At 39.1% G+C, this 13276-nt stretch overlaps 1 protein-coding gene across 9 annotated transcripts in view; it reads right to left on the bottom strand.

Moving 5' to 3' along the window:
• Positions 1-13276, bottom strand: part of NCOA2 (nuclear receptor coactivator 2) — a 301828-nt gene that overhangs the window by 34970 nt on the left and 253582 nt on the right. For 8 of the 9 annotated variants that reach the window (XM_058444592.1, XM_032759594.2, XM_058444591.1 and 5 more), the window contains 3 exons: positions 11543-12812; positions 3895-4105; positions 231-437 (listed from right to left, as the gene is read on the bottom strand). In XM_058444592.1, the coding sequence (XP_058300575.1) occupies positions 231-437; positions 3895-4105; positions 11543-12812 (1688 nt within the window). The remainder of the gene's footprint in view (positions 1-230; positions 438-3894; positions 4106-11542; positions 12813-13276) is intronic. The other variant, XM_032759599.2, reaches the window with a different exon arrangement.

The raw sequence follows: 13276 nt of genomic DNA, 5'->3' as shown, positions 1-13276 counted from the left end.
TTAATGGTTGGAAACCTCATAAAAGTATCACAATTAAATGGTTAGCTCACTGAAAGGCTTTCCCATATGCCATTCTCACAGTGAAAATCTGTAGAATTTCCTCACTTTCAGATGTTATTTTCTAACATAAAAAGTTCAACACTTGAAAAATTCTACTAGTTTGATGTGGATAAATATACCATTAAATTAAATAACCCACCAATAAAGTAATAGTGCATTTGACCCCTTACCTGTGCTACTGTTCCCTAAATTTCCTTGGTTTCCTATCATCCCTTGATTACCCATCATTCCTGGCTGAGGTATCACTGAGTAGGGACTACTGTTTCTGATTGGTGGGAAAGGTCCAGCACCAGTTGGGCTTTGCAATGTGATGTCAAGTGGTAAATTCTGGTTTGGCAATAACCTGCCCAGTTGCCCTGGTCGTGGGTTATTAAAAGCTAAGGAGAAAACAAATGAAAATTAAAGGTTAATATGGGATAATGGAAAATAATATTAACAGTAGTGTTTAGGGACAATGTCTGTAAAATGACAAAGGTATGCACGTCAGGGACCAACTACCTAGATAAAAGGCAAAATCAGACAAAAAACACATGCAGCACCCCAAAGCATAGATGTGTGATCTAATCAACCAGTCTCTAATTCTTGACAATCTTGCAAAACAAAACAAAACAAACACATGTGTATTATTTACCATATACCTTCCTCACCAATAGTAATTTCTTTCTTTCATTCATTCATTCATTCATTCTCTCTCTCTCTTTTTTTATTCTGAGACAGAGTTTCGCTCTTGTTGCCTAAGCTATAGTGCAATGGCATGATCTCGGCTCATTACAACCTCCGCCTCCGAGGTTCAAGAGATTCTCCTGCTTCAGCCTCTCAAGTAGCTGGGATTATAGGCATGCACTACCATGCCCGGCTAATTTTTTTCTTTTCTTTTCTTTTTTTTTTTTTTTGAGACCGAGTCTTGCTCTGTCATGAGGCTGGAGTACAGTGGCCCGATCTCGGCGCACTGCAACCTCTGCCTCTAGGGTTCAAGCGATTCTCTTGCCTCAGCCTCCCGAGTAGCTGTGACTACAGCCGTGCCACCATGCCCAGCTAATTTTTGTATTTTTAGTAGAGATGGGGTTTCACCATGTTGGCCAGGATGGTCTCGATCTCTTGTGACCCGCCTGTCTTGGCCTCCCAAAGTGCTGGGATGACACGCCTGAGCCACTGTGCCCAGCCTTTTTTTTTTTTTCTCTTTTTTTTTAAATACAGGGTCTCACTCTGTTGCCCCGGCTGGAGTGTAGCAGCACGATCATAGTTAACTGCAGCTTTTAACTCCTGGACTTAAGAAGAGGTTAAGAGATCCTCTTGCCTCAGCCCTCTGAGTAGCTAGGACTACAGGTAAGTACCACCAGGCCTGGCTGATTTTAAAATTTTTTTGTAGAGACAGTGTCTCACTATATTGCCTAATGTGGTCTCAAACTTCTTGCCTCAAGTGATCCTCCTGCCTTGGCACCCCAAAGTGCTGGGATTACAGGCATGAGCCACCGTGTCTGGCTCCCAATAGTAATTTCAAATATATAACTGTATTTGCTAATTAAACCAATATTTTTTTCATGTTATAATATTCAGACTTAGGAGTACTGCTTTCTCATAGCTATGAAGCTATAAACGTCTCTTACATACATCACCAAACCTACACGTATGTGGTTTGGATATTAGAATATCACTTCTTAACTGGGCTTTCCTAGGATTAGAATTAGATTAAAAGTGGTTACTCTCATTAGAAGTTAAAACTTTTAAGTGTGAACTCTGTTGCCTAAAGCAGGATTAAATTAAAGCTGTAGGGCTCTGCTTACTCCTCAAAGTACAGCTTCTTTAAATTCTAGACACATTTGGATTTGATATGATTTTTATAGCTAGTTGACAAGAATTTATTGTGTACTAAGCACTAGACCAGCATCACACTGACAACCTATAATTTGTTAACGTTATCAAATTTAAAATACTAAGATATTACAAATTATAGTAACTTATTATATGACATTAAGTACTTTATTTTCCTGAATTATATAAACATAGTCTGAAATAGCACATTTAAAAGAAAAAGTTCTTAACCATCAATGATAGAAATAAAATATTTTTAAAAAGTAGGGCTGAGAATGGAAATTATGCGCGTGCTTAATCATGACTTCCTCAGGTGTGGTTATCAGGTTGCCATCAATAATCTGAATACCACCAGGAGCTACAGAAAGAGGGGAAACCATGAAACCATGAATTCTACACAGTCCTTCACAACCTCCACTAGGGCTAATGTGCATGGACTGTCTAGTGTGTCTGTTTTTTTTTTTGAGACTGAGTTTCACTCTTGTTGTCTAGGCTGGAGTGCAATGGCATGATCTCAGCTCACTGCAACCTCCACCTTCTGGGTTCAAGCAATTCTCCTGCCTCAGCCTCCCGAGTAGCTGGGATTACAGGTGCCCACCATCATGCCCACCAAATTTTTTGTAGTAGAGATGGGGTTTCACCATGTTGGCCAGGCTGGTCTTGAACTCCTGACCTCAGGTGATCGACCTGCCTCGGCCTCCCCAAGTGCTGGAATTACAGGCATGTGTGATCACGCCCAGCCTGTCTAGTGTGTTTCTTACCCAGTTCTCAACTCTTTTGACTTCGTGATCTGCCATGATCCACAATTAACTCTCCATTGCCCAAGAAAGAGTGAGGTTTGAGAGGTCACAAGCAAATCTTTCTTGTGTGTGTGCACGCGTGTGTGTGTGTGTGTGTTTTGAGATGGAGTCTCGCTCTGTCACCCAGGCTGGAGTACAGCGGCACAATCTCGGACCACTGCAACCTCCGCCTCCTGGGTTCAACCAATTCTCCTGCCTCAGCCTCCCGAGTAGCTGGGATTACAGGCGCCCACCACTACGCCCAGCCCAAACTCATCTTTCTTTTGTTTTTCCTATTTCAGAATGGTCAGAAATCACTTGAGAAAAGACCTAGTAATGAAAGATGTTCTATGATTTGACTGATGGTTGCCATTTTTGATCTGAGAACAAATGCCAGGTATTGGCTCAAATTGTATCTGAAAAGGAAAAATCACTCTGTTTTGCCAATTTAACGCTGAAGAGGTTATCTATCTTTCATAAATTATGGCCTTGCTACATAATAGATACTTCCTTCTATTCAAAACTATCAGACAACTTCAGGTATTAATCAAGTTTGTAAACTGAGTGTTCATAGTAAACAAGATTATCCTAAGCTTACAAAACTTTAAAATGAAAAGATAAAAGACGTTTTTTCTAAACAGACAACTTAACTTAGAATACATTTAGAAACACAAAGTTCCACATCAAGTGATGTTTATATGAAGATTCCTGAGATAGGGCAAGATTTTTAATGTGTGTAGCCCTTTCATGTATAAATACTTTTAGTAAAATATTTTATTATTATTTTTTAAATTTATTTTTTGTTACTACCAGCTGAGCAGTTTGGGAGAGTAGAATATTTCTAAATAGTGTATTATCCCTAAAAAGTCAGCATAGCTCCCAAATGTTCTATATTTCAGTATTTCATTGTCTATTAAACACATAAAATCCAGGATAAACTCCATGTCTGAAGGCAGTCACTGAAATGAAGGGAAATATGACATTCAATTGAAGAACTTCATCAATGTAGGTCAGTCTCCCTGTCCAGTGCCGATTAAATTAACCCACGAGAGAATGTGAGAGAACCATGCTCAGGAGGATCCATTTTGAATACTGTTTCAAAAGGCCAGGACAGTAGATGGTGCTATTTGATCACAAAAACCTCAAAGTGACTAAGCTGGTTGCATCAGACTTCAATAATCCCTGTTTCTGATAGTGATTATATGGAAATTTCTTGGCATAACCAGCCATTTCTCATACTCACTGCTCTGTGAAATTCGCAGTGCTGTTTTCTGGGCTCCAACAGGTGTGACAGGGCTGTTTTCAGCTGTGAGTTGCATGAGGTCATTGATGATGGCTTGCTTGTCAACTGATCCAGCAGGGGCGCCTGGCCTCGTGTCTGGGAAAAGCTGTGGTAATTGACTATTCTGCAAATCATCCAAAATCTCCTCCAAGTTGTCCAGCTCACTGCCAGGCTGTAGTTGACAAACAGAAGAGTTTATCCAGTCTACTCTAAGAGTAGACACCACAAGCCCACTTGCAATCATTGACCTAACTGCCATAAGGCACCACAGCCAAATAAAATAGGTAGATTCCTGCATGCCATAGGCCTAACAGATAATTGATCATCTTTTAAAAAATTAAGTTAACAAAAGACAAGTAATTTAATGTCTTGGTCCTCAATTTCCTCATCTATAAAAAGAGATGGCTGAATTAGAAAGAAAGCTCTCTTCCAGCATTGTGATTCATTGGCAATTTATAAATTCTCCTTTATTTTATGCTTATTCAAATAATTATGAGAATGTATATTTCCAATTAATTATGAATAGACTATGACTTACGGTCCAGGTCTAGGTTTTATCGTCAAAACTCCCTAAGAAATAACAACAACAACAAAAACCTGGCATATAATGGAATCCAAATTTGCACCCAGTCAGTATTTAACAATTTTTTTTTTTAATCTTTAAAAGAACACAGGGGTGGGGAGAGAGAAGCAAAATAAGCTTGAAGTAACCATGAACTAAGCACTGCCTTTTCAATTTGAGTAGTCCTTTTTTTCTGCTTGGACTTTCAATTTTGAATGACAATGGCTTTCCCAGTCATTTGCCAGCTTAGGTGACAAAGGTAGGGAAGCAGGATAAAAACTGGTTGCCCCCAAACATAGCACTATTAACCTAATTATACAGAAGCTATAAAAAAGTTTTTTTTTTTTTTTTTTCTCTGAGAAAGGGTCTTGCTCTGTCACCCAGACTGGTGTGCAGTAGCGCAAACACTCATCCCTGTAGTCTTGATCTCCTGGGCTCACGTGATCCTGCCACCTCAGCCTCCTCAGTAGCTGGGACCACAGGCATGCACCACCACTACGTCTGGCTAATTTTTTGATTTTTTTTTTTTTTTTTTAGAGATGGGGGTCTCATTTTGTTGCCCAGGCCTGTCTCTGAGCTCAAGCAATCCTCCTGCCTCAGCTTCCCAAAGTGCTGGGATTACAGGAGAGAGCCACTGTGCCGGTCTACAGAAGCCATAAAAAATGTTTTTAAGTTTTCTCTTCCATTAAAAAAAAAACAAAATTCAGGCACTAACATAAGCTAAGTATCACCACTATTTCATACTTAGCACTTTTCTGCTAGGAAGCTAAACTGGAATTTATTCTAGATTTTACAGATATTCTTTTAAATATAACCTATCTATGTGCCAGATATTTAAAATCAGATAGCGCATGCTAGGATTGCTTTCTAGTGCAGAAAGTAGTACGAATGATTTTCTTGATGTGTAGGTGGAAAACATAAGTTAGTTTCCTCAGTCACTGGACTTTGAATCCTTGACCACAACTATTCCTTTCATCTACACTGGCAAATCAAATGAAATACATGGTGTACGTCTAATAATGAGTTACACTTAAAGCAGGATGGCTTACATTTTTATCCTACATACAATTCCTCCCCATGCAGAGGTTGGATATGCTAAGATTTTTGCAACTTACAGCAAATGTAACATCCATATGAGATGTTTTTTGATTGGAAATATTTCTCAAGTTAGGAAGAATAGAATGAAGTGAGATTTTATTTGATTCTTCTCAGAGACAACTAGCTTAGCAATAACTGGGAGATCCATTTTCCTAACGCACTGTTAGAGCAATTACAAGACCATTTTTTAGTTAGTTTAGCCACCCAATCGTAACAAAAGAGGGAGGTATCTAATACAGGAGAGTTAGTTATGAATTAAGGGCTGGGTTCCAAAGTTAGCATCCTAAAGTACGGGCAGTCACAGACAGGTCAAATGATCCTTAAAGCTCTGTAGGAAGGCACTGCACTGACTATCTCCTCCAACGGCAACAGTCTTTCCTCCAGAGTGGCAGCAAATTACTATTTCTTTGGCTGAGTCCTAAGTGAAACAGTTTATGTAGGGGCCATACTGCATTTAAAAAGCCCATAGGTACATGTTCACACTATTAGAGCCACAAGGGAACCAAAACCCAGCAAAGTCATGTCACCCACCTCATGATCACTCCACTATGGCATGTATTCATTGAGTTCAATGGTGAGTAAAACTGCGCATACTACTGAAATAACCATCTAATAACCATGTGTTCTTCCAGGAACATAAAACTGACTTTATGTACTTCAAATACATATGTAAAGTTGACTCCACTGTAATCTTTATCATGTTTTGCTGAATGCATAAGGTATAAACTGTTATTCTCAGTATAAACATAGATTGCCCTCCAAGGACAGCACCTAGAACTAAGTAATGGGCACTGAGTCAACATGATGAATTCTTTTAATCATATTAACATATACTTTAAAAAATCTTCCCCAAATCAGTAATTTTTTTCATAGGAATTCCTATAATTTCCATTACTGTTTCAGAAAAATGTTTCATAAAAATGTGTGGTAAATCTCCTTATACTTGTCATGAAGATAGATCAGAAAAAGGCTCTAATAAACTGAGAAGGTTATATCTGTTCTATGAAAACCAGTTTCCCTACTACAATGTTGTCCTGTGTTGAGCATTTTTAAAACGTAGAAGCTCCATGTGTGGGAGTGAGGGAGGTGGGCTATAATAAGTGATAAGTTGCCTCTTGAGAAAGCTCTGCAGATTACTTTTAAGAGAAATATCCAAAATAAATAGGTCTATGTAAACAATAAAAGTAAAGTATGTTATTTCTCAATGGATACATTTATATTTGCTTCCAATCCCAGACATATGTAAAAGGAACTTTTGACAATATATATTAAGAACAGTCTAGACTCACACTTTTCCTTTTTTTTTTTTTGGAGACAAGGTCTCACTCTGTCACCCAGGCTGGAGTGCAATGGTGTAATCTAGGCTCACTGCAACCTCCGCCTCCCAGGTTCAAGCAATTCTCCTGCCTCAGCCTCCCCAATAGCTGGAACTACAGGTGTGCACAACCACACCTGGCTCATTTTCGTATTTTTAGTAGAAATGGGGTTTCACCATTTTGGCTAGGCTGGTCTTGAACTCCCAACCTCAGATGATCTGCCTGCCTTGGCTTCCCAAAGTGTTGGGATTACAGTTGTGAGCCATCGCGCCCGGCCTAAATACATTTTTCTTAAGAAAGCCATTCAGGATCTTCTTAGTATCAAAAGGAACTAGTTCTATGAAGGCTTATAACTATGAACACTATTTGAATTCATTCAAGCTTAGCATCTGAAAAATGCATTATGAAGTTTTCCCCACTAGAGATAATATTGCTTTGCCTGTGTTTATTCCTTGTCAATTTATGGAGTACACATTTAACATTAATTGTCGTAAGTTCACTTTACATGTTCTTCTTCAAGGAGATAAAGTTCAGAATATCTATACCCCTCAGGTTAACAATAACATTTGATGACTACAGAATTTTTTTCTGTATTCATGTAAGCTTTGGAAGGAATAAATTTGATTACATTAAGTTTCTGTTAAAAAATTTTCTCCCCTCAATTTTTGTAGGCTTTAATTCTCATCAAAAGTTCTTCTAGTCTCTATCCACTTTGTTAGGCACAATTTCTTTACAAGACAAAAAGATTAATGCCTTCTTTTAAAATGCTTTGCCAAGATACTTCAAAGTTTTGCTTAGGCATCTATTTGAATGCTCAAATTAGCCACATCAATTTGAGTTGTTAGTTTAAACTATTTCAGGCAGAAAATGAGTCAGAAAGATTTTTATAAAAGTTCTACAAAATGAAAATCAGACTTGATTTCTTTAATTTTTCATTTTTCTGGTTTTAAGATTTTTTCATGTCAAATCAACTTGTTCTCTGCAGGAAATATAAAAAGCACAAGCATTTAAACAACATCAGTATTCTAATAAATTACAAGGCATCTCTTCGAAATATTTTAAATAAAAAGTATAATTTTACCATATTTGCCTAACACAAAGTTGTTAGGAAATGGTAATACAATTCTACCACATCTGGAGAGAAATTTTCAGGACGCTATCAGTTTAAAATATGGTTTGCCTTTCTAATGGAGTCAAATACCAAGAAGAAATTCTTTTTAGACTATTTCCAAACCCTTATCATACGTGTCTCAGCAGCATTCGAAAGGACCCAGTAGTTAAGTATCAACCATGTTCCACTGTGTAAATAAGCATGTAACTTAAAAGTCTGTAAACATATTGGAAATTTTTCTGTTACTGTTTCCTGTTGGTTAGGAAATGCTGTAGAAACAAATGTTTAACCACTATCCCCAGTAAAAAATGCTATTTTGGGTATAATAGCACCATCGAAGTACTTCCTGTTCTTAATAAGTTAGTAATAGGTTAAACACACACTCAGTCAATGGCTCTTTTCTGAATCAAAATAACAAGACAGTTAACTGTGCAATTCAGACTAATAGTTTTATCTCACTAAACAACGTATTGTATTCCCTTGAAATGAAAGAAAAGTCTTCAATAAGTTTGTACAGCAATCAATAGGAGATACGATTAACTCGTATTTGGAAATAGTGAAGGTGAGCAAGAGGTGAAAGAATCATTGTTTTTTTAAGTAAGTCATTCTAACTTTGATCTAAATATAGGTAATGCACACTTCCTGTGGTAACTTTTCAAGCTGCAATGTTTTTGATGTTAAAATTGCTCTAAAGCAGTACTTCTGGTGGAGTTTTACGTGAGAGTAAAGGGAGGGCAAGACCAGAGACTGGATTTCATTAAGAAAAATATACTTACTATATGTGCCTCTGTGTGTGTGCACATGCATGTGTGCCTGTGTACACTGCTTTTTGATTCACCCAAAAAAACAGATCTGTGCTGATTATACTCTGGACTTTATGTTTCCCAGGTGAGACAATTTTTATCAGAAAAACATTTCTCCTAAATAAATAATCTGAAACTGCAAGTGACTCAAGGACTTTTTAAAAAACTCCTCTTTTGTCAGTTTCTTGTCTGAAGTTAGTGCAATCACATGAATAAATACAGAAATACCAAGGAGTGGCCCCTTTCCTTGACCCTCTAAGTCCCTAGGGCCTCAGATCAGGCCTGGGATAGAAATAAATTGTTTACACAGGGAAGGCCTGGCCACATTAGACACTAAGCTAAGGGAGACCATCTTGCCCTCCAGCATGTGTCAAGAGACCGGAGTGTCACTGTCTGTGCCTGCCACTCTGGACTGCCACTAGCTGTGTAGGTTCTAATCTAGTACACCTCAAATGATTAAAACACTTACAGGTGTTAATATGGTTTTACATTTCACTTTATTCGAGACATTGCTATTAATTTTCTGCTGAGACACCCGTTTCCCCCATTTAATGATTTTACAGTGTTATGGAATAGCTGCTAATAGAACCTTGCACTAACATGTAAGTTTAAGGATTAATCACCCAAGATGTTTATGTAATTTGGCTCTGCCTCTCTTGTGAAGGACATGAAGGTTTGAAAAATTGTTTCTGACCTTTAGGAATGGTAGCAGCTGTCGAGACATCAAAGTGAAAGAAATAAGGAAGCCAAGTGCTTAGAAGCCTAGATGGAGCCCAGCTAGAAGAGCAAGTGTGGCCTTGGCTTCCCTGAGGATGGCTCTGAACCCCAGACCTGCCTCTGGGTTAGCTCTACCGACTCAGCACAGCTCCAGGGTACAGCAAGGGGTGTGCTTTTCCTCTCTCCATCTACTGAAGACACTGAACATGAAATATCCTCTTGCAAAACAAATTTCAAGGACAAACCTTGAGCCATTTAAAGTAGGAAGGCCCTCTTGGCTTCTTCACTTCTTAACCAATCATGACCCAAGAACAGATAAGAAGTATAGGGAATATTCAGGGACTAGAGAAAAGTGATGGCTAGGGTGACGTCTTGGATCATTGATTCCCCAGGAAACCTCTCATGCCAAGTCACTGTGGCGGTTAATAACCCATGTTTTCTTTAAATGGGTTTTTATTTTTTGAGACAGGGTCTCAATCTATTGCCTAGGCTGGAGTGCAGTGGTGCAATGAGAGCTCACTGCAACCTCCAACTCCTGGGCTCAAGCAGCCTCAGCCTCCTGAGTAGCTGAGACTAAGGTGCATGCCACCACACCTAGCTAATTTTTTATGTTTTCTAGAGATGGGGTTTCATCATGCTGCCCAGGCTAGTCTTCAACTCCTGTCCTCAAGCAGTCCTCCACCTTGGCCTCCCAAAGTGTTGGGATTAGAAGCATGAGCCACTTCACCCAGTCTGTTTTTGTTTTTTTAATAAAGAAAAATAGCTTACTTTTTCCCTGTGATGTCATTATCTCCTTAGAGGATTATCAAGAATGATTTGGGGTGGAAGGTTGAAGAGATGTTGGTCAAAAGATGCAAATTTCAGTTAGCCAGGAAGAATAAGTTCAAGAGATCTATTGTACAACACTGTGGCTACAGTTAGTAACAATGTATTATATGCCTGAAAATCACTAATAGATTTTAAGTGTTTGTATCCCCAAAAGTATGTGAGGTAATGTATTTGTTAATTAGCTTGATCTAGCCATTCCAGGATATGTCTTTCAAAACAACATGTTGTATACCATAAATATATACAATTTTAATTTGTCAAGTATAAATAAGAATTATTTTGAATATCACTTAAGGTATCCTGGATTTTTTCAGGGAATTTATTTTTCAGACAAGAAGAGCACATAATGTAGCCTATTATTCTAGTTTTGAATTTACATACCATGACTCAGATGTACTAATATCAGTTCAACTTTTCTTTCTCCTTTCTACTATCCCTTTCCCTCTTAAATATTTTTTATACCAGTGGTCTAAGAAATTCTTTTGCATTAATCAGAAGTTTAGTTAAGAATAAAGAGAGGTAGAACGACCTTCATTGGGTTTCAAAACCAGTTAAACTCTGATCTTAAAAAGAGAGAAAGGTAAATAAGAAATAATTCAATTACGTCTGTTCTGACAAAGCCCAGTTTCAAGGAAGTGATTATCTCCAATTCAGGCAGCTTCTATAACAGAGGTCAGCAAACTACCACCAGCCTGTGGGCTAAATCTTGTTTTTGTATGAGCTAAGAATGAATTTACATTTTTTAATGGTTAAAAACATTTTAAATATTTTGTGACACATGATAATTCCATGAAATTCAAATTTCAGTGTCTATAAGCAATGTTTTATCGGAGCAAAGTCATATTCAAGTTTGTTTACACAGTGTCCGTGGCTGCTCTTGCACTACAATGGTGGATTTGAATGGCTGTGACAGAGACTATATGGCCTGCAAAGCCTAAAATACTTACATTTGGTCCTCACAAAAAAAGGCCTGCCCACCTATGTTCTATAACAATGTCACTCTTTGCTAGGAGAGTATTTGAAACACACAGCTTCAGTGAGAGTTTCAAGATAAGAACAACAAAGGAGAAAGCTTATTTTTATCCAATCACCTGAGACTTCAAAATGCCCCTATGGAGAAAATCCTTGATGGATACAGATTAGTACACCTGTGAGAAGACGTGATAAAACTTACCTGGTCACCAGGCTCAAAGCTCATCTCCTCCTTCTCAGTTTTCATTGCTATTAATTTTGTGTTACTGGCAGGATCTGTCTTACTGTCCAGTCGCTCAAGTTTGGGGGTTATTTCTGGTAAACCAATATCTTTAGTATCATCTTTATCTAGCAAATAGCGAAGTAGTGCATTCTCTTTCTTCTTGGGGCTCACCGGCTCTTGTTTAATAGTCACTTCTGATCCAGGAGCTGTGCTGCTGGACTCCTGGCTCAGGTCTTTGCCTGTGGCTTCTGCTGTTAACTTGGCCAAGTCCACAGGGGAACTGCTGTCCTGCAAGAGCCTGTGCAAAATTTTATGCTTCTCCTTGAGCGAGGTTCCATGTGTAGACCCAGAACCAGGCAAGCTACCTGTGGAGTCTTTGTTTGTATCCGACAAAGAGCTGGCTAAGGGCGAGGGCTCCATCTGATCAGATTTGGTGGTCAGCAGCTGCAGGAGTTTGGTCTGCCCTTTGCTGTCATGCAGTCTGCTCTGTCCGTCAGCTCTCTCACTACTCACGGCCGGGGGCAGGTTGGGGTCATTTGTTTCCTTTTGCTCTCCAGGATGGCAGCTGCTCTCTGCTTGTCCAGTTGTACCTTCAGAGGGCTCCCCATATAGTCCAAAACAGTCTTTTGAGTCCAAGCTTCCCATCTTGCTGAGTGGGGGAGGATTCATATTAACTGGGGAGTTTTGCAAATTGCCCATTTTTAGGTCTGGTGAAGCCAACGATGACCCTAATGAGACCCCGTGCCCCTCGCTGAGGGCCTGAAGTGCATTGAGGGAGCTGTTGGTATAACTATGGCTATTTCCTGTGCTGCTGCAAACTCCCACAGGGGAATGCAAGCTTCCTGCAGGGGAAAACTGACTGGGTGGGATTCGAGGGCTGCCAGCCACTCCAGGGCTCATGCGATGCCTTGGTGAAAGCATGGAGGTGGGCTGTCCTGGATTCATGCCAGGGCTGCTTTGTGAGGGGCTGTTCATTTTGAGTGCATAGTTACTACCCTGAGGAGTGGTTGCTTGCATGCCTGACACATGGTTCATTCCCCCAGAACCACCAAACCTGCCCATGGGCATGCCCATTTGTTCCTTTGGGCCATTTATGGGAAAATTTATATTGCTACTGAGGGTCATGTCCTGACCTGGGTTCCCACTGCACAGGGCCTGATGGGCAGGGCTGTTAGAGCTAATTGGATTCAGTGGCTTCCCCATCGTTTGTCCAGTCAGATCCGGATTCATCACACACACATTCTGCTCTCTGTATAATGAGAAAAGAAAGAAATGTAAGATAAAACGAAAAATACTTAGCAAGTTGTTATTAATTTTTAAAAATGAGATGGCCTCTTCACCTTAAAAGAACAGGCTACATTTTAAGGATAGATAATACTTTGTTGAAATCATCTGCAATTATTGACAAGACTGAACATGTACAGTGTTGGACCAAGAGGGATGTTTTTCAGGCAACTCATTAAGATGTCTGGTTTTACAGAGGGGGTGTGTTTAAATTTGACTACTACAGTATTTAAGTTGCATTTACTAGACAAGACATTAACAGGGTTCCAATTACATAATACATCTTTCTCATGAGTAGTTGAGAGCTTGTACTGTCTTAAAGAAATGAGTAGAGCTGTCTTCAGTTTTTTTTTTCCAGAGATTATAATTCCTAATAAACACATCTGTAAGCCCAGAGCTCTGATATTTACTACTTGGCTCAATATAAAC

The sequence above is a fragment of the Hylobates moloch genome, unplaced genomic scaffold (genome assembly GCF_009828535.3).
Source record: "Hylobates moloch isolate HMO894 unplaced genomic scaffold, HMol_V3 SCAFFOLD_9, whole genome shotgun sequence".
In the NCBI taxonomy this organism is placed as follows: domain Eukaryota; kingdom Metazoa; phylum Chordata; class Mammalia; order Primates; family Hylobatidae; genus Hylobates; species Hylobates moloch.
The sequence above is the reverse complement of the archived record's forward strand: the minus strand, read 5'-3'. Positions and strand labels throughout refer to the sequence as shown.